Genomic DNA, 23095 nt, shown 5'->3' with positions numbered 1-23095 from the left:
GTTCATCCAAACGTCCTACACCCTTCGCACAGATCACAAAACTAACAAACACTAAAACTAGAAGCTTGTAACAATTTGAAACGAGTTAGTGCACACTATTATCGGCATGTATGATGCTAAACTATTATGAGACGATATGCATATAGATATATTTTCGTGTATCGCTATTATATAAGGATCAGCTCACCGGAACCGGTAGAGTTGGAGTTCTGCGGCATGTTCCAGTTGGTCCAGCTGCCGCCGGCCGAGGCGCCGGCCGGGCCCGAGCTGTAGTTAGCTGCGCACCAAACGAAACATCATATTTTTTCATTTCGCATGTTTCGTGTAAATGCCCTAAATCGACAATCGGCGATCGTTTCGAATCGCTGCGATTGATTGCTAGTTGACATTCGGCAATTTTGACATTACGTATACCGTTTGTCGCTATTTGTAAGATATTTTCTAAATTGTTCCTATATAACTGATTCGTCTCATGAATTTTGAATATGAACTGAATTTGTATGCAGCTGTGCAAGTCTTATAAGGACCCCGATAATATAGGTTAACTTAAAAGTAGAATAAATAGCCGCGCCGTGCATCCTCACTCTGCAAACTTACTCCAAACACGTCGGCACGCCGTGCAGAACACGATGGCTCTTGTTTAAAAATTAAGAAGTATATTAGCTACTTGGCAATCTTAAAATATTGTTACCATTTACCAACGCCGATCAGGATGCCAAACTCCACACGACGCCTCGACGTTTGGACAAAGTTTATGGTGCGGAAGCACGGATAAAATAAGTAGATCCTAAAGATAAAATCGGTTTTGGAACAATTCATCACTCGATGAACTACTCACTGCAGAAACAGCAACAATGTATTTATCTAGTACTAATAATATTTGTAGTCAGTTTCGATAAAAATAGTAATCTATTAAATAAATATCTTGACACCACATCATCAAGGCGTTCCCACCAGCAAAACGGCGCGCTTACTGTATTTTATTAGCTTTCTATACGATATCTAATATATATTGAAAAAAAAATGCCTTACCTTTATTTTTATTGTTTAAAATCTCTTATAACAAATATATCATTATTTCATTAATTATATAATAAAATTTTCTTTAAATTAAGATTTAAAGTACTCATCGTATTAATTTGCAACCAACAATAAGTTTATAAGGAACATTTTGCTAGATTAAAATTTTTAAAGACCCAAAATTAATTTTTATTGCAATTATTTGTAAATCTTTGCAGATTCCCCCACCCGCGATTTTGCGTTGTAAATATATGTAACTCTCTCGAACTCTCTGTTCAAGTAGCGCCGTATATAATTGGCCTGTTTTACTTAAGCATTTATTTACCTATGTTGACGTTGAATTTTCTTCCGTGAGTAACGTTAAATTTACTAATTTAGTAAAGTAACTATATTCAGCAACATTCTCCCAATTCACTTATGTATTTTTACAGCCTGACTTTCAACATTAAACAAAAATAAAGTGTTTATCAGATAGATGTGTGAGGAAGTAAGTGACAATGTACGAGTACATATTTGCAAGCAACAAGAACAAGTGTAATTCTATAATATATAATATATTGTCTCATACATTATCGTGGCCCGGTTTCATCAAATCAAACATAATACCTAACACATTACACGCGTGTCGTTATTGCGCTGTGTCAACGAGTGTAAGAAGCTCTCATCTACCCAACATTCATCCTAGTGGTCGCGAGGCAAGTGAAAGTAGGCGAGTAATGTTACTACACACGTGGCAAGCTCCGAGCATAGTGTGGACCGGTACTCAGCCTTTCATTATAGGTTTTTTTTATTATTATTATTTAGTTTATATATTCATTTTATTTAATTTTTCAATTTAGTTCTCAGGCCACAATGACCTAAGTGTATAAAGACATACATGTAACATTTAACGTTTTATTTACTTTATTAATTGTATTCACAATGAACTGAATTATTTAATTCATTGGCGAATATTTTTTAGTTTTAGTGAAGCCAGACAGGTCACTTGTTTAAGTATATAATATGCTAGAATAATTTTATGTAACCAATGATTTTTTGTTTTATACCAGCTTTACAGTGACCCCACTGCACCTTATGGTAAGTGGACTAGAGTCTAGATAGTGTCGACTGACGACAGATGATTACCTGTCGCCATAATTATGCCGGGCTAGTTTCAAACAGCATATACACAGGCTGATCTTAATACGCAACACATTTACATGGTCCACTATGGCGGGTTATACACCTTGTGTACGGTGGTCGCTATGAGGATGGATAGAAATCTCTTACCGCCAGATTGATAATAGCTATACTGACACTAGTTCTGGTAAATATTATTGTTCATGTAAAATGTGCGCCTTGAGATTGTTTCTGAGCTCTAGTGAGTGTTGCAGTGTGTACGTACCGTAGCTGCCGTAGCCCTGCGCGGGCGGCTGCGTGTGCTGCGTGTAGTTGTTGGTGGCGGGCCAGGCGGGCGCGTGCGGCGGCGCCTGCGGCGCGGGGGGCGCGCCCCACGCCTGGAAGTTGCCCGGACCTGCGCCCGCGCCGCCCGCGCCGTACCCGCCGTACGACGTCTGTCCCGGCGACGTGCCCCAGTTCTGGTACCTGACCACACAATGTCTACTTATATTTGTATTCACCAGTTGTACGTGGACCTGTCATACCATTCAGAACTAGAGACTGTTTGGTCATATCATTAACAGTATGTGCACTTCTGGACCCACAGAATAGTAAATGAAAATTCCAAGACAACGCATGGGTCAACTGTTGTATGTATTGCTTACGATGGATTTATTTCCGTCCCATTAAGTAAACTGGAAAATATATCAGGAATACAAACTGCAAACATCGATAACTCGCCTCACAAAGTGTATCCCATGTTGTTTTCGAACTGATAAAATCTATGGTTTTACCGGTTTTGTTGGGTTTACTATCTAAGCGTTCTATAACTACATAAAAAAACATTAAATATGGAAATGGCAAATCAAAATTAAAAAGGGGAAACTTCTACAAACATGCATCACACTACCTTCCGTCTCACTCAAAAAGATAAAAAATAATAAAAGAAGCGGCAACACAACCGGCCACTACACAACGTACTCGTACCCTTGCATGATGTTGGGGCCGGCCATGGGCATGTTGATGGGGGGCCCGCCCATCTGTCCGTTGTGCCCCTGGATCATGTTCATGGGCGCGCCGGCGGGCGGCCCCCACTGGCCGGCCTGCGGCGCGTCGCCGGGCGCGGCCATGGCGGCGCCGCCCATGCCGCCGCCGCCCGAGCCGAGCTTGCCCGACCCGTCGCGCGGCTCCGCGCGCTTGATCTCCACCTGCGCAACACATGCACACATTATTATACAGACTAATTGTAGCTAGTTTAATATTGGCTGGTTCCAGGACTGATTCAAATAGTAAATGAACATCGATTCGAAGCGCATTAAAATTGTGATTAAGTCAATTTACTAAACCAACTAAATATTGGTTTAAGGCGAAGAAGACGTAAAATGTTTTAGTATATTTTTCTCATTTATTAAGATGTTTACTACATTATTGGCAATATGAATTGTAATAATATTTTTTCGCCACAATATCTCCATTTTAGTCTTATTTTATTTTTTTACCAAGATTATCACATCAGTATCGTTTTTACATAGAATTTTTTTGTTGAAAACAAATCCAAGCTTACCTGCTTCCCGTTGAGGTTGATGAAGTGCTCTTGAGTGACCCTCTCGACGGAGATCTCGTCCTCAAACGACAGGAAGCCGAAGCCTTGAATAAGCGAAAACAACATTTATTATTGTCATTATGACAATATAATTCAACATATATTTCATTTGTATTAAGATTTAAATTTCCATAGATTATTTTAATCCATATTGTACCAGATAACATATAGTTTTTTTTTTAATTTAAATAAGCATTCAAATGCGTCCATATAAGATATAGTTTATTCAATTCGTCCCTATTAGGAACTTTCGTTCGTGTTTCATTAACACGGAGATTTCTCCGAATCTCGACAGTACCGCATGTCAGACTAAACAACCCAGACAGTCCTTGAGACCAAAACATCACGATGTTCCGCTCTCTCCCCAAGTTACGACGGAGCCCGCCGCGTGCAAAATAACACTTAACGAATATACAATTTAATAAGTGGTTAGTTAAAGCAGAGCTGCAGCACTACTTAGGTCGTACTGTAGCATCCAGCTAAATGAAAGGTATTTTTGATAGACTTTATGTAATTTTGTTCGTTTATTAATAATATAGTAATTATCTTTGTTTAATGTAGTAATGTGTCTATTTACAATTGTGTCGGCAATAAATCGTTCTTTTAATTAATTATTTTAATTTTTAACCAGCTTAGTATTTACTGTGTTTTCTTAATTATTTGTCGAAGATTATACATAATAAGTGATATCTATTATAAATAAAATTTAGTTATAACAACACGGAAGTAATAAAAGATACACAACGAGGAACAATTGTTTCCACAATACTCCAACAACGTAAGGTAATGATAACCTTGATAAGTTACAATGATACAAGGGAATGCCCGGCATTACCCAACCATATTTCAAATACCACATCTAGAGAATCCAAAGCATTGCAATGTCCGATGTGAACGCGGTAAGATTCATTTCATAACGTTACTTCATTGTTTGACGGTGCATAGTCACCTTTCACCGGGTGCTCTGTTGGCCTTCGAGCCACTGTCTAATCCCCCGCTTCTTGGCCAATGCGATGTTGCAAACTGTGAACTCTAAACTCATGCGAATTGAGAGTAGACTCGCTCGAGTTATATTTCTACAAACATCTCAACGTATCGATGGCAAATGGCCGACGACACTATATAGATATGACGTTAAAGCGTAAAAAATAAAATATACCAAAAAAATGTGTATAATAAAAAAAACTATTCTATTCGGCTTGGACACGTGTCAATATAACTAGTACAATAAATGCCTCGTAATTCTTGAATGATTATAAACATTTACGTATGTAATAATAATGAATGAATAAAAATAATCTCACAATCGTCTCTTTCTTTGAAATGGTCTGATTGTTTTTCGATGGTTCGTTTACTCAGCCAATAGTTAAACAGGTCAACATAATTATGGCAACTAGATATAAATAATCATCTCCGGTCAATGTATTTGGACATACCATTAGGGTATCTTTGGCATATCCGTATACACAAAAAATTCAGTAAAGTGCAAGTGTGTTTCTCAATGGTAAGCCTTGAATCCATCAAGAGGTCTCAGAACCATGATGTAGTCGTACTTCAAATTCTGTATACTATAGATGGCTAGCGACAATCATGAGCAGTTGTATCGCATATATCAGGCGACCGAATGTCCGTCTCATGCATAAATAAAGAAAAACAACAAAATAATTCTCGGAATCGAACACAAATATATTTTTTTATGCGATAATAATGTCTTAACTCGCATCGTGTCAAACTAATTGACGTAGTAATAAAATTCAACAACTAAATTCGCATTTAATATATACCTAAGCTTATCTAGCATTATAACTTTATTGAATTGCAACGTTTTCAATATGCAAGTGGCGACTGGCGACAGCGAGTTTTATAGAGCAACCGGTCGAGATGTTTTCACTCGACGTTCGTAATCTAAAAATCGTAATACATTTTGCAATCAGCGGTTTTAAAACTAGATTAGCGACATCGCAATATCACTAATGTGACCCCCTTTTTATTGCTGGCATAATGAGTAATGTTAAAAACAATGTCTCGGCAAATATCAAGTCGTACGCGTTTTTGAGTGGTGTTATCTATTTTTATCTCCTAGTCTAGTTTTATCAACTTCCTTAATATTTACTTGTTACAATTTTCGACATGTACAAATAGCAACATAAAATCAAATGCCACTTCACAATTTCATAAGCGTTTCTCCAACATAATAGATGTCAGGTTCCTCTGAACCTGTATTAATTTACTTCCGAACATGCGTAGGCGGGACCGACAATTTGTATAATTTGTCCCTCTACAATCTCCACGCTGCGTCATCTGTTTACCGAAGACACCGTCGGTCGTCGGCCGCCACCGTGCCACGTCAGCATCGACGGATCGCCCGGCGCAATCTCAGTTCTAACCTAACTTGTTTACGAGCGTTTTTTCTATAAGATCATTGTCACAATTACATTTACCATCATACAGTCGCTGATGAGCTTGAGAATCGAAAATAAACCGAAGGACATTCCCATTTAGCTTCGGCATATTAGAAACTCGAGCGTGGTAAACAGACCTGTCACGTGGCAGCTCGTAAAGAGATGAAATTCATCATTTAAAACCGTTGATCATACCGTGGAAGTACTTTCCTTTACTCAAAGACCAGTCTTTGAATATCTAATAAATACCCAATCAACATATACGTCATCTTATATATTTGCAATTAATTTTAATAAATGACAGATAAAAAAAGCGGCGATAGCCTAGTTGGGCGTGGAACGGACTGCCGATGCGAATGTCCGCAGGTTCAAATCCCCAAGGGCACACACCTCTGACTTTTCTAAAAAATCATGTGTGTATTCTTTGTGAATTTATCGTTCGCTTTAACGGTGAAGGAAAACATCGTGAGGAAACCTGCACATCTGAGTAGTTCTCTATAGGAATTTCGAAGGTGTGTGAAGTCTACCAATACGCACTAGGCCAGCGTGGTGGACTAAGGCCTAATCCCTCTCAGTAGTAGAGGAGGCCCGTGCTCAGCAGTGGGCAAGTATATAATACAGGGCTGATATTATTATTATTATAAATGACAGACATCGCACTAAAAGACCATCTGAAGATTAACGATCTCCACGCTCTCTAAACACTCACCCAGCCATAAAAATGAGTGATATGATATAAAATAGTATTGAATGAGGGTGAATTGGGGAAAAGTATTCAACTCACCTCGAGACTTCTTTTTCTCCTGATCGTACATGATGACCACCTCCATGACCTTCCCGTAGCGTCCGAAGAACACCCTCAGGTCGGTCTCGGTGACGTTGGACGGCAGCCCGCCGAGGAACACCTTCGGGTAGCCGCCGCCGCGCTTCGGCTTCTGCAGCGTGCGCGGGTTGCACGGCTTCGGGTCGATGGTTCTGGTGATCAAGAGAAGGTTGTTACTTAGCAGATGTCGAGAGACACAGTTCTTTGTAGATTATTTTTTTTAACAGGCACGGAAAATGATCCCGCCGCACCTAATGGTAAGCGAAGTGGAGTTTTAATATTGTCAACTGACAGATGTTTATCCCTCGCCAATCAATACAATTATGCCGGCCAATAAATATGTTGATATATAGACTACGAAGAAGATGGCAGCTCGCCTGATGGAAGATATCAATGTCGCCTTAAGCTATACCAAGTGAACATAGTTATTACTTATTTGGTGATGTATCGATATTTTTTTTTGTAACCTAAGGTAGATAGATTGGACGACCCACATCACTCCAATGACGAACATAGCCGAGCCGTTGACTACCCCGAAATCCTTTATACAACTAAAAGAGAAGTATTACCAAATTGTCAACTCTACCAACTCGCACTAGGCCAGTGTGGTATCATAACGTCAAGCAACTATATCGGTTTAAAAGCAGAAAGCCACTTCGTGCGCATTGCAATTTTGCAGCACGAATAAAATGTTAGATAGTAGTTTATTGATTATTTTGATCCTTATTTACATTATTACTGGGAAAATTCTGTGTGATTAAGTAAAGTGTATAGCGCCAGGGGCACTGATAAGATATTAATTAACGTTTTTACGATATTGTGGAAACAAGTCACAGTATTAGTTTTGATATTATTTATATGGCGTGGCAAAATCGACAATAATGTCGCAGAAGCTTAATGTTTCAAATTCGTATGGAATAATGTTCCCCTTATGTCCCCTTGGAACGGTCTGCCAAGACGAATGTCCACAGGTTCAAATCCCAAGGGCACACACCTCTGACTTTTCTAAAAAAAAAATCATGTGTGCATTCTTTGTGAATATATCGTTTGCTTTAACGGTGAAGGAAAACATCGTGAGGAAACCTGCACATCCGAGAAGTTCTCTATAGGAATTTCGAAGGTGTGTGAAGTCTACCAATCCGCATTAGACCAGCGTGGTGGACTAAGGCCTAATCCCTCTCAGTAGTAGCGGTAGCCCGTGCTCAGCAGTGGGCTAGTATATAATACAGGGCTGATATTATTATTATAAAGTTCCCCTTGTATACTACTTATTAAAATCGTACGCATCTGTATATACTGAAGACTTTGTTTGTCGGGCTAATATCAATATATGCTAATATGTGTAATATGGAATTACTAAACCGATTTTGAGTTTTTTCACTAGTAAAGAAATTACATTACCCGTGAGTACTATAGACTACTTTTTCTCCCGGAAAAGCTTTCACACGCGGGCCGAGCTGCAGTCAAAATCTCGTTCTTAAATAAAATCTACTTGTACACTATATTATTATTTAACCATGCTGTTACCAACGGAAAGGTAAATATTGTGTCAAAGGCTACAAAGTTTATATCGAATCGATTCTTTTGGTTCCAGGAAAACGAAAACTTCGGCTAACCCGGGAACAAAATCTATTTTTAATAAAAACCAATAACAGTCTTCAAAGGGTTTCATAAATGCACAATTAATCATAAAATAACGTACGACAACCTAACACAGTAACGCAAATGCCTTCATAATAAATACATATGTATTTGTAAAAGAAAATATTCGCAACAATTATATGAAACAATAAAATGTAAATATATATAATATATAAAATATGTATTGAAGCCGCACAGTTCAACGCAACGCATTGGTTGTTATGTGAAAACTTTCCGTTTGCTCAGGTGTGTTGCGCGGTTTTGTAAATCTGTGATAATTTTATTCGTTATCGTGTTGTACGCAAGACTGATCAGACGATTATCTACCATAATAACAATACTGAACACACTATACACGTACAAATTCGTAGTCCTTAAAACGATAATATAAATATAGCAGTCAAATAATATTTTTTACTAATATTTGAAGCTGCAGTTTATTATTTTTTTTTAATATTTTTTTTAAAAAATCACCAATAATAAAACTAGATTACTCCTGAATGCTATAGGCTTATGCCGGAAAAATATAAACCAGGTCAATTATCCTGGAAAAACATCTTTACTAGGCCCGAGCAGCGATCAAATGCTAATAATAAATATATAAGTAGAAAAAACAGTTTTGTTGGAACCGGAAACATCCAAAATCCATATCTCTTACTGACGTATTCACTCAAAGCTATCAACACTGTACGCGCACAATTTCCGATATTGTGTGCGTGGTCAGTATTGATCAGTTAATTGTGATCAAGTGCGCAATTGCATGCCTTGAATATTAACTGTTTGAAACACTCCGTTACAGATATATTTTTGAACAGAACGATGGCTCCTAAGTAAACTATCGTATCTGAAAAGATTGCGACATTCACATTTTACCGTTTCGTTATCTAGGCACTGTTTACTACCAAACCCATTTAATTCAAAAGTTTATGAACGAAAAAACACTTCCTTAACAATCATTTACTAACTTTTTAATGAATTTTGGTAGGTAAACAATACCTACGAACAAAACGGTAGAAAAAGGGAATATCGCTATTTTTACGGATACGATAGTCTACTTAGGAGCCATCGAGAAGTAGAATATAAACATAGTGTACGCATTTTATTATACATAGCCCTGTTTATCAAAGCGGGACACTTTTGAGCAACATTCATCGATTATTTATTTAATCTCGTTATCGTTTGTGTGGCATTGCAATGGTGAATTATATACAGCTGATGAAATTCCGAGTTCGATAGTTTAAACAGAAAGATTAATTGATCAATTGAAATAAAATAATCCATGAGAAATAATGGAGATCTAGGTTCAAAACCAGCATAATCCAAGGAGCCACGTTGTGGACTCATAACTTGTATTTTTCTTTTGTCATCTATATCCGATATCTATTATTACCTAGTATTCTACCCGATATGGCGATAAGCAAGCCCCTTTAAAATCATGGGACGGAAAACGCAACGTTGAGCATTATTTATTTCACATTACCAACGGATCTTGCAATTTGCCAACGATACGACATAATTGCGAAATTTTACCACCTTTACACGCGAGACAAAAATTGTTTACAGACAAATTAAAAATTAGTACAAAACGGGCCGAGTGCCAAAAAATGCCGCCTACAGATCACGAATTACGCCAACTAACCGTATCCATTGATAGTATTACTCAGAACAGTCTATCTGATAGCGAATACTCCATTGATATTGGTTGTATTAGCTTTAGCACTCAGCGAGTAAATAGATTTAGTGCAACCATTAACGGATATTATATTCCGAACGATAAAGGTTCAGCGGGAATATCGAGAGGTCCTTGAGAAAATAAAATTTTACACTGACTTTCGTTACGTAGGTCAAGTACTATATACACTTAGTTACGAGATCTCTTGGAGACTTCCCTTATAGTATTCCTAGGCTGGTGACATGTGGTGCGGAAAATCCCTGACAACCTGAAACGACCTATCTTGTTAGAAAAGGTTGAGGTGAGCAAACCACGTGGCCGCAGACCAGCTTGTTGGGCTGATCGAATAGGCAACGCTAGCCATGACTATCCCGGAGGTACTACATCTGGCAGAGGACCGTCATGCCTGGCGATCAGCTGTCCAAGATTCGACCAAGTGACAGGGGTCACGATCCTCAGCATTGAGGGAACGATTAGAGAGAGAGGCTGGTGACAAACTGGAACCACCGGGAGTGCCAGTGGCGTTACCTAATACATACCCTGGTGCGACAAATGGATGGACGGCAGCACAAAATGTTTAAAAGCATTTTATTAACAGTCAATGTAATAAATTCTTGGGTCAGAGAACTATTAAACACGTAGGCATTACCGTTACACGGTAATACCTTTTGTTCGAATGACGTCATGGATAAATTAAAGAGAACCGCTCTAACCCAAACAATTGCAGAATGATAATTATATTATAGTGCTAACAATTCCACGCAGCAAAATTATCATGGGCAAACGGTGTTTGTTCCAAAACGTTTGGTCAAATGTTGGCATAAACTCAAACAAAGGTGTTATTATGACCAGAGCAAATATATTTGTAATGCAAATGAGTTAAACGAGGTGTGCTGCCGACAACGGTTCTCTAGTTTCGGACAGTAGCGTGTCGCTCTTGTACAAGTTATCTTTGCAAACACTTTTGACGTGAGAATTACTTGCAAAAATAGTAGAATTATTATGTGTGTCGTTGTATATTGCAAAATCTTTCGCTTATAGTAGCTTGTAGAATTGATTGCCGTTAAGGGGGACCTGAATTCAATTCAGGTCAAGTCAAACAATTAAAATATGCGTACGATTTTCTATTATTAATAAAACTCAGCTGTGCATATACTGTTTCACAAATGCCGGCACAACTACATATATCAACTGGCGAGGCATAATTCGTAAAGTATATCTAGACTCCACTTACACTACGTGCAGTCAAGTAATTTAGCTGTGCCAGGATAAAAAACAAACACAAATACAAAATCTAGCCGAATTAGGAGTCCTCCCTTTGTAGAGGTAAGAGGTTATGAATACGGTTGAAAACCCACGTGCGTGTTCAAGATCATAATATCTGCTCGAAATAGCGATACGCACCTATCACATCATGATATGTAAATAACCAAAACAAACAAGGACTCCCCAAACATCAAGTGCAGTCGTGAGTTTGTCTCACTTCCGTAGTCAAAGGGCCTGGTGTCAATTGTACATTTAAATAGTGTAGCAAACGTTGTAGACTCCGTTGCTATGGTAACAAGGAGTATATGCTAATTTGCCATCAATGTTCCACAAACATCTGAACGTACAAACGGCAGTTAGGCCGAGTGCACTGCCTGGATGTGGTATTTCACTTAGAACTGATTATTTTATCAGATAAAATTTATATGTAGGTTAACAACACAAAAGAATTAAAAATTACAGTTGTATGTATAAAATTGACAATTTGTCTCACATTTATATTCAGTAAGGTTATAATTTATTTTATGCATAAATTTCATGACAGTTGAAAATTTTGCACTTACTAGTGTGAACTTTACGATATGATAGGTTTACTAGTACTTATAACTTGATGCCTGTTGATAAAAACAGGAAAATGTCGATGCAGGTAGTTTCTAACAAATGTCCATAGTAATTTGTACAATACTTTAATACCTAAATTAATATTTAAAGTAGTCGTTTCCACAGTTTCAAATCATTAGAAACAAGCAAAAAAAAAAAACAAAACAGTAATTGATTAAAGGCTCCATAAACAAGAAGATAGAGGATTAAACATGATTACAACAATGTAATCAATTATAATGCCATTGTTTTACATATAATCATAATATTACTAACAAAAAAGAACCGCAACTCATGTTTGAACATAATTATACTACAATATTCTTTAACGAAAAAAAAAACAATATATTATATATCTTAACATTTTCCTTAACGTTTCTGAGGTCATACTTGTCTAACCATTGCGAGGCTTTAACAAGAATTACTCATGAAATTAATGTTCTATCTGTTTATCACTGTTTAGTATGAGCACGTGAAGATGCGAAGTCACCATCCCACCTTTGGTTATTATAAGTGTTCATGGGAATCGCACATCATCATCATAGAAAACTTAGAGGAAATACTAAGTATCTCATTAAAAAATGTAACCATTTCGAAGCTGTACGAAAAAGAACTCAAAAATAATTATTTAAATCAGACCATGGAGTAAAAAATTATCGCTGAAAACCTCCTTTGAAGTCTTGGAATTTTTACCCGATGTTGCGATAAGTGATAAGCTATATCATACCATGTGACGGAAATAATAAACCATATAGATGCACCTCTACAAGGTTTCCAGGAACCGCCTTAAACCAACAGCCATCGATAAAAAAAAATTTAATGATAACAAGCAACAACGAAACGTCACGTTCCTGAATTTATTGAATGTTGCATCAAATTAAATCACGTCCCTGGCAACACCAATGTCACGTTTCATGACCCTGGTACGTTGAAGATTAAGATTTACCTATGTTGGGTGGCCATTTCGAAAATGAAAGTAACGAAATTTGAACGAAGGAGTGGGAACAGTAAGTATTTTTCGTGATACATCCTTTAAGTGGAATAAATCCCAACACGCAGCTAATATTGAAGTAAATATTGAGATATATAAGTAAAATTACATTGAATGCCAACAACAAAGTATAAAAAAAATACAGAACAAGAATTCGAACAACGTGAGCATATGACAGGTATACCCTAGCTTCTCTATAGATAATGAAAACACGAAAAGGGACCCAAAAACCTCTACAGAACGATTGAAAACGAACATTTGCAATGGACAGAGAGCTAAACAGTCGAGTGTATTTAGCGATTCAAAGATACAGACCTGAGATAAATTCGATGCTTTCTCAGAAACCAGACCGGTATCTGGGTTAATAACATCCACTGTAATGGATTCCATGTAAATATACATTGCAGGTATAATCGGAATCGCTAACAGCTTCTGTGTTATAATAATACCAGCTCTGTATTATATACTGACCATTGCTTAGCACGGACCTGCTCTACTACTGAGAAGGTTTCAAGTCTGGCTCACCACGTTGGCGTAGTGCGGGTTGACAGACTTCACATACCTTCGACATTATTTTTTTTATTTAAGAGTTCTCAGGTATCCTTCGCAGTTAAAGCTACTTCGTTAAATGATTTTCTCAATATCTAAATACTGCTGAGTGCAGTCGCTACGTTTAAAAAAGCATTAATCGTTTTACGACGAGCCTTGTAAATAAAACTCGTTCTGATTTTCACTGCTCTTTATCTTTACCCATTCTTAATGTAATGTTGATATGTTTTACCAATTTCATTTGAGACATTTGTCCGTGGTCGTAACGGAGCCAAGAAATGTACCACCATTAAATAAATAAATAAATAAAATACTTTATTTATCACGTAGGCGAACAAAGTTGCACTTATGATACGTCAAAACAAAGAATAAGAATAATTATTATTTCTAAACAACTATTAAAATTACTTATATAACTATGGACATTTTAAAAGACAAGGTACAAACCGAAGTAACCAGCTCGGGCTGGCAAGTAGGGGGAAATAGAAGGGTAACGTGTCGCGATCCTCACCGGCGAGGACATGAGCCCTAACCTAGCTAACCTACCAGCCTTTCACTAGCTACCTTTAATAATAACCACTTATTAGGGAACAAGATACTAAGGTATTGTTCGATATCTCTCTTCTTACTTCATGTAAATCCCATGGAAACCTAAATGAAAAAATCTGCAATATACTCACAAAGACTGAAAACTGGATGACATCACACAACTTACAACTGAACTACCAAAAAACAAAATTAATCACTTTCCACCCACCACAAAAACAACCACTAAACATTGACATCAGTTACAAGGGTACTACATTAGAATTAGTAAAAATGCTACACTATTAGGTTTGGACATAGATTCACATATAAATTGGAAGCAACATATTCAAAAAATTAAATCAAAAATTTCAAAATTCACTTATGCTTTATACGAAATAAAAAAGACAACCGACGTAAAGACTGCTCTGTCTTCTTACTATGCATATGCATATTCGTGGCTCTCTTATGGTGTGATACTATGGGGAAACAGTACTGACGCACAAATTCTCTTCACGCTCCAAAAAAAATTAATCAGAATAATAGTTAATATTAAACAAACTGATAGCTGCAAACCTTATTTTCAAACTCACCGTATCCTCACGCTTACATCCATCTATATATTAGAAATTTCGAAATTCGTACACCAACACCCAAATTTTTTCCCAACAAGAGGGGAAATAAACTCCTCAATGAACTTGCGCTACAAAAACAGACTAAACTTACCATTCTCTAGGTTACACATGCATTCCTCTAGTCCCTATGTTATGGCTATAAAAATATTTAATAAGTTGCCTAAAAGTATTAAAGAAGAAACCAAAACTAGTCTATTTATTAATAATTTAAAAATTTTCCTATCTTATACATGTTATTATAAGATAACTGAATATTTCTATGATGATAAGATATTATAATAATTAGTTATATCACCCATACGATAATATTATAATACAACATAGTAAATAAAACGCTACCAATACAAATATATCTTTTTAAAAAGAAAAAAGTGTAAGTTTGAAAATAATATGTATAATATATTTAATAATAATATTATAGTACACATACACACACGCGCGCACACACACTTACTCACACACACATATATTAAAACACTAAAATTTACATAATCAATAAAAAAGTCTAGTTGTATAAAATATAATAAAAAAATAATAATATATAATAATATGTACATGCATATAACACATAGCTAGTATCAGTATTTAATTATATAGTTTCTCTCTCTCTTGAAACTTTGCCGTGCCCGACAGGGTCCACGATTATGTCACGTGTATTAAAATGTAACATCTTATGTATAAAATGATTGTGGAGTGCAATAAACTTTGAATTTGAATTTGAATTTGAATTTGCTATATTCACGTTTTATTATACAATTCACTAACAGCAACTGAATTATAAAATAACACTAGTCCGTATTGAGCTCGACACCCTGTAATATTAGACGTTAAGTCTCTTAATGGCCAGTAATTACATACGGTCCAAGAAATTGTTTGAATGAACAGAAACATCTTGGCGATTACTTTCACTAGAAATTTGCCACTCACTGCAGTACATTAGTTAATTGATTTTTTATCTATACTATTATACAGAGGTTTGTGAATCTGTAACATGCAACTCTGGATCTACTAAACAAAACTTTCAAAAATTATATTACAGTGAAAATAAAGTTAATTACATCTAAGCAAAGTAGATTTAATTTACCTAGTAGGATGCAATTGCGAACAAATAGTAAGTAATTCTACAGACAAACAGTTCTTGATCAAATACTTTAATTTTAAATATAATTATAACTTTACTTAAAAAATATCACGTACGATAGTCGTGGCATCGTGTTTTTTAATTAGAAACAACGCATTTCTCCAACATGTCCTACTCGTTCCATTCTCCCTTAAACATAACGAGCTGTTAACACAAAATTTTACTTAAAACGTAAGTAGGTAACGTGTCAACCAGCATACATTATTTATAATAAACTTTGATAATACCGCTAAGATTGAAGACTGTTCAATTTCTAGAGGTGAGGTTCAGGGAAGTTTACTATGCTAGCCTAACGCTAGGCAGTGAATTTAATAGGACTTAGTAAATCCCCTAGTGCGGTCTAAACGAATTTCCTTGTCCTGCGCAAAAAAGTTGACGTTTGCGCGGTTGGCAATACCAATACCAACTTGGTATACACCTTTCGTAACAGTACTGCATACGTGCATTTAAAAGTGCGGAATATACTTTAATTTCCACGTATCTTCATTTACTTGCAAAGGATATTAGGTTCATATATATGTTCTAAGCGATTGGTGTCGAAAACTATCAATGGCGTGAAATAATCACCATAAATACAGTTCCCGATACATTGTTGAAAACGAAATACCATAACGTCCCCCTTACCTACATCAAACCGTACACAAATTGCGACGAACGAATCCGGAGCCCTTAGACAACCGAACAGTATCTTAATTGTGCCACGAAAACATCTGCTCCGCATCGCAATAAATAAGGGTCATAATCAAAACGCAATTATAGTCTCCTGCCGCGGATTGTTTGCAGTATCGAGAAATGTTTTGAAGCATAGAACTTTTTCGCTCACTGACATTTACGTGACGCGCTCAATTTATGTGAAGACATGAGACAGGTTAATTTCTTGCGAAATCTGGGTCACCATAATATTGTTTTTTAAATATAATGGAAGGAGAGTATGTTGCCGCACAGGTGACATAGTACAACGCAGAATCAAATCAGGCTTAAAGAGTATAACAATTTACAGAGCGTCCTATCATAAGCAAGTCTGGAGGTATTCGACTCACCTGCATTCCAAGTTTCCTGTCTCTTTAGTATAAAAAACGCGAGGCTGTTCGTGACTTACTTCGGACTACATATTCAGAACAACAATCATTGCGTATTGCTAATTGCAGTGCTGGTTCGAGATTTTAGTAAAAAATAAATTTGCTTTTCTGTGCTGCGTCACCATGTCTCAACATAAACTCGGCCTTGTTACGACGCACTTTAGCTAAGCAAAATAGGGACATTACTGTAAGAGCTTATCAAATTATAATATACCACATCAAATTGCTTCCAACTACATGCTAATATTATACATGTGAAATTACGTATATTTTTATGCGAAGAAAACATGCACTTATATTTGGTATTTATAAATTAACAAAAATAACCACACAATTTACATTTAATCAAGATTAAACGCAAAAGGTTTGTGTTAGTGACCGTAAACATGTTTTCGGTAAAAGATCTTGACATCACTTAGATGTATTTATATGATGTTTGAATGAATGTGTACGGGAATGTCTCGAAAAGGGTGCGTACACCAAGAGTTAAAAGGGCTCAAGTCTCCAATTTCACGCATGTCTGCTAAAGGGTGGACGTAAGGTACAATATAAACGAGTTCAGAGAAGGGTGTGCTTTCCCTAAAATTTCACCTCCCCTTTGTAATTTTTTACATAACGTCTAGACGTCAGGGACTTGGGTACTTTAAAATGTACCTAGAAACATCACTATTGAAAATAGCACTTTAACGTAGGTATCTCGGATAGGTGCAGGTGTAACTTAATACGGCGAGTTATTTTTGTTTCACATGATAGAATGCGAACTAGTCGGACTATAAGCGACCTACAAGTTACTAGGTACGGGTTCAAATTCCACAAATTTCGATTGATTTTCGGGTGGAATGGACTTTTTTCCACCTTGTATGACAAATCTATACTTTTATACAGAGCTGAAAAGTTTGTTTTAACGCGCTAATCTCAGGAACTAGATTCTGGTTCGAAATGAAAAATTCTTTTGGTGTTGAGTAGCCCATTTATCGAGGAAGGCTATTGACTATTATATATCATGTTATGACCAATAGGAACCGAGCATCTCGACTAGAATACTCTCTATCCCGGAAAAATGTATAGTGGGACGTTTATCCCAAAAGCTAGGTAACGCTATAAATGTAAAAGAGCGACGTAATTGTCGAAAACAACGTATGATTCATCATAGACACCTTTCAATTTTAAACGTGCTAAGTATTCGATAAAATTCTTTGTACGTGATATAGCGACGCTTGAGTCACCCGCGTGATGCGCCGACGTGGCAAACTGCGTGAAAATGTAACTCCTAGTCACCAATATCTTTAACCTTTACCCGAAGTCATTCAGTATGCGATAGTCTCGAATGTCAATTTAAACTAACTATGTGCATTCATTGTGTTTCGGATATGAGGATATTGATGATTAAATAAATCCCTCCAAGCTGAATTTAGGCCACGGCGGCCAATCATAACGGAGATTAGCTAGAAAGCAAGATTTATTTTAGTGTGCAAGGATTTCGGTAACACCGCTACTGCACTGTTTGTTCCTTCACTCTCATAGTCTGGTGAGACAGCAATCCGACATGACCGGAGAGAGATCAGGCGCACCCTGCGCCTGATCTCTCTGCGCCGCGCAGGGCCAACGTTACGAGCTTGCATGGCATGTAAAATAGCGAACATCCTGATTTCGAGCTACTTTTAAATTATTATCAGAATATAAAAACCCAGTCAATCTTTTATGCCCTGTCCTGGGATTCGAATTCGGGACTTCAGCGTGACAGTGGCACCACGTACGCAATACTACTATGCCACCGAGGCAGTAAAATTGACAATTGTTTTAGTACTGGCGATATCGTCCCAACTCTTTTACACCGTTAGTATTAATAGACAAAACTATACTCAAATTATTCTCTCACATACAACATCTAAGTAAATTAGCACAATCACACCACGCAATCTCTCCCACACGTGTCTCGAGTCTCCATTCACACGTCCATTGCGATAAATCACGGCGGCGCGTTACGTTCACGCAAAAGAAATTTAACATTTCACACAATATGTCATGTAACACGGCAACGTGGCTTATCTAATTAAGCAAATCGACTGCGTGAAACGGAATAATATTGCCAATCGTGTATCTTAATTTTTATTGATTGCACAATACAAGTACTGTAGTACGAATATCTACAACAGTGACGTTGTATTTTTTAATTTATTAAAAAATATATTTTTGCTAGCATAAAAAATAAAACCAAGGAAACTAGTAAGGACCTACTACTAAACCCCAGACGTGGTTATTTAAATTAGTGTGAATTTTTCAATTTGAAAAACATCATAATTTACCTTATACTAGATTTTAAACTGACACGAAAGGTTCAAACTTCGGCGTCGTCACATGGGTGGTAATAACATTTAATTAACCTGTCATTGCAATTTCTACAAGCATTAAACTCCTACAAACCAATCAAAATAATCACGCATCTTGGATTCACTAATATATCCTCCGGCGACGGGTATGGTGATCAAATTTTTGATGATCCAATCAAGAGACGGGCGCAATCAGTAAAACTCCTCGATCAAGTCGCATGTATCAACGCACCGGCAGTGCAAGAGTACATCGACCCCGCCACGTGTTGCGTGTCAGCGGGCATCGCGAACCTTGCGGAAAACTACATACTAACTTATAACCTAAGTTTGCGGTGTGATGAAGTGAAAATTATCACTAATGAGTAGTGAACTATTGACCATATTTCAAAAATAAACATTGTCCCTAAAATCAACTGTATTTTATTTTAATAACCTTTATTTCGATAAAATACTAGGATTTCCATCAATTCAAGGTTAAAAAAATAATAATGTACACAGTAAAGTATTATAGTTGAAATATTTTTTTTTTTGTTTTTCTGAAGTTAAATAAAAAGGACTTCCGTTCCAATTGTACAATGTACATTCTCCTTGACAAGATTTGCAAGAAACAGCACAATATCAGTATAATTTATTTGTGTGGTTTACCCGTAAACTCGATGACGTCATAGCACACTACAGCGACTTGCGTACGTAGGTATTTTAAAAACTAATGACATTTAAAGAAACAAAGAGAATATTTGGCAAGCAAAACTACTTTTCATGTTGTTACGTAATTACTCAAAAGGATTAAATACAATTTAAGACAACAAAAATAACACGTTTCGATTTTACCAAAATAAATATTTTTGTTCCTAAAATACACTTTATTAGCGGTTAAATTGGATGGCCTTCTGGACTGATTATTATGTGCACACCTAGTTAACACTCAAAAACCTCGTGTGGGTACCCCAAGGGTTCGAAACAAGGAATGACTAAAAATTTAAGAAAAAAAATTTTTTAATCCAATATATCACACAATTTATTACATACGACATGAATTGACCTCGTTTTTGCTATACAAAAATTCCGCGCGGAATCTATATTTTCACACGAAAATTTATACCGATAAAGGTCACAAGACGTCGCGTGTGGGCGACTCCGCACAATACTGCTTGCCTCTGAAATTCCACAGCACTGTGGGCGTATGGTTCCAAAGAATTTCCAACTTGTTATTTCGAAAATGAAATTAATCTATCAAAACGCGAACAATTCACAAAAAGAGACGTTTCACCGCCGTCCGAGACAAGTTTATATTTAAAGACCTCCAAGTTTGCAAAGAGGAAAATATTTATTCCCACGCATTAATTTTGGCCAAGAGAAATTTACAAATATTTTGCTGGGCTATTACTATAATTGCGGATGATTGGTGAAAACTTTTGGATCTGATTGCCAGCTGTGCCTATTTTTTTAAATAAGGAGCAAGTTAGGATTAAATATATTTAAAATCATGGCAACTCCTACCACGAGTCAAGAATGACAATACACGTCACATATATCAAAATCATTTTAGCTAAATAATCAATACAAATATTGAGTACTGACGAAGAACCCTATTTCATATTAGTTTAATTACAATCGATTCCTTGTGGATTGCAAAATTTAACCATAATAGAAAATTTAATCTACCCAAAATAATAACAAGATCCTAAAAAAATTGTGTCCAAGTATACTATATATTATTCAATCTGTACTATTATGTGCAGTATCTTAGGCATTTTACCAGTATGAAATAGACCCAGTTGGGGTCGACCGCGCCAAATCTTCGCATGTCAGATATCTGACATTCTTGTAAAGGTCAGGGCAAAAGTTACCCTGAATCGGCGGCCGTGTATAAGAAGATTTTATACTTGAGTAAGCGAAATTAGTGTAAGTATCGAGTAAAGTGGCTCCGTAATCTATATCTAGATAGCTAACACCATATGTAAAATACAGCCAAATCCCCAGTGCTCACCTGCCGTCTAGCTGATGCGGCCCGTTCTGCAGCACCACGTTCACGAGCGACGGCTCGGCGAAGGTGACGAAGCCGAAGCCCCTGGAGCGGCCCGACTCGCTGTTCTTCATCACCACGCAGTCGATCACGTCGCCGTAGCGCGAGAAGTACCGCTGCAGGTTTTCCTGGGACGTCTCCCATGAGAGACCACCGACGAACAATTTTCTGCGAGAAATTTATTAAAACATAAGACATTTCTGACTAATACATTAAAATCATCTATGCTATACAGGGACTTTTAGTTTTTTTTTCCACCTTTTAAAGATAGACTTAGATACATATTGTGTTATCACTCATTGCAGCCACCGCCCATAATAAAAGGACTTGTAAGTATATAAAACTATGAAAAAAAAAAACTAATAATATTCAGAAATTTACTAAAATCCTACAAATAAGTTTGCTTTAGATCATCATTTTCTGACACTCCATACTACCTGCCATTTTCTACCTGCCTTAAAATGAAAAAATGTATGTTTCATTTAAAAATATGTTATAGTCACACTTATGAATAACACATTGGATGTGTTGCAATAAATGTATAATATAAAGTCACAGTTTATTCAACATGTCTGTCATCAATCTGTGGCAATAAAATTAAGGAAATAACTTAGCATGTTTACGATTAACAAACAGTAAAATATGGTGAATACACTATTATTCTTTTCAATTTGATTAACAGTGTAAAAATGTAGTAAGTAATATACACAAGAAATAAAAAATCAAACATAATATATTGAGGTATCACATTCTATCAAAGCATTGCTCAAAATGGACTCTGGTTGATTCTTACTCATGCATATCAAACCCTTATTGTTATCCACAATGTTTTGATTGGTCTGAAGTCAGTCCTGAGTGGCCTCTCAATTATTCCTTATGAATAAAACTGGATAAGACTAGAAGTTGGTGGGATGTAACTTACTCCAGATCAGTCAAAATGATTGACAGAATTTGCAAGTAATAGTTTAGAATATCATACAACAAATATCCATAGTATATTATACCTTTAGTGATAAAAGCAAGAACAAATGATGACCTAAAAACCTACATATCACTTACTATCTGTAAAATATATTATTCCAATAGGTCTTAGACTGATAAGAACTGCACTAGTCAATGAACAATTTACTAAGGATTTCTTTTTACCATACCTACTATTAAGATAAATGTATGGATACCCTATCATATCTTATATTAAAACAGGACAATTTTACTAGTGAAGTAGCATTCTTAGTTGAGGATGATGTGATCCCATGTTTTTATCTTAGGCAATTTGAAATTTAGTAATACACAGAATTGAAAAAAAAAATCTACTGGTAGCACAATTTTAAACAAAAAATATATTATATATTGATTGTGACAGGTGACATACAGACAAATTTATTAGTTGTTAGGTGGCAATGTTAATCTGTGTGCCAACTTTTTCACTCTGGTGTTGTGTATTTTATAAGCACTTAACTAGCAATTGTAACTAAACTACAACTACAAATAATATCAGCCCTGTTTTATATAACGTCCCAAGCTAACCTAGTGCGGATTGGTATACTTCACATTCCCTCAAAATGAATATGAGAATTTCTCAGTAATGCAAATTTCCCTCCTGTGTTTTCCTTCACTGGAATATTAACATAACTTTTCAAAAGTTAGAGGTGCTTGCACATCAGTTTTGAACATGCAGACATATTTTGTCAGTT

General features: G+C 36.4%; 1 protein-coding gene across 7 annotated transcripts in view; it reads right to left on the bottom strand.

Annotated features, from left to right (window-relative positions):
• Positions 1-23095, bottom strand: part of LOC115451045 (heterogeneous nuclear ribonucleoprotein 27C) — a 39471-nt gene that overhangs the window by 14223 nt on the left and 2153 nt on the right. For 4 of the 7 annotated variants that reach the window (XM_037436439.1, XM_037436440.1, XM_037436443.1 and 1 more), the window contains exons 2-7: positions 21366-21569; positions 6908-7098; positions 3683-3765; positions 3100-3326; positions 2405-2604; positions 188-277 (exon numbers count right to left, since the gene is read on the bottom strand). In XM_037436439.1, coding sequence (XP_037292336.1) covers positions 188-277; positions 2405-2604; positions 3100-3326; positions 3683-3765; positions 6908-7098; positions 21366-21569 — 995 coding nt within the window. The remainder of the gene's footprint in view (positions 1-187; positions 278-2404; positions 2605-3099; positions 3327-3682; positions 3766-6907; positions 7099-21365; positions 21570-23095) is intronic. The other 3 variants (XM_030179240.2, XM_037436441.1, XM_037436442.1) reach the window with 2 other exon arrangements.

This window comes from Manduca sexta, chromosome 8 (assembly GCF_014839805.1).
Source record: "Manduca sexta isolate Smith_Timp_Sample1 chromosome 8, JHU_Msex_v1.0, whole genome shotgun sequence".
NCBI lineage: Eukaryota > Metazoa > Arthropoda > Insecta > Lepidoptera > Sphingidae > Manduca > Manduca sexta.
The sequence above is the reverse complement of the archived record's forward strand: the minus strand, read 5'-3'. Positions and strand labels throughout refer to the sequence as shown.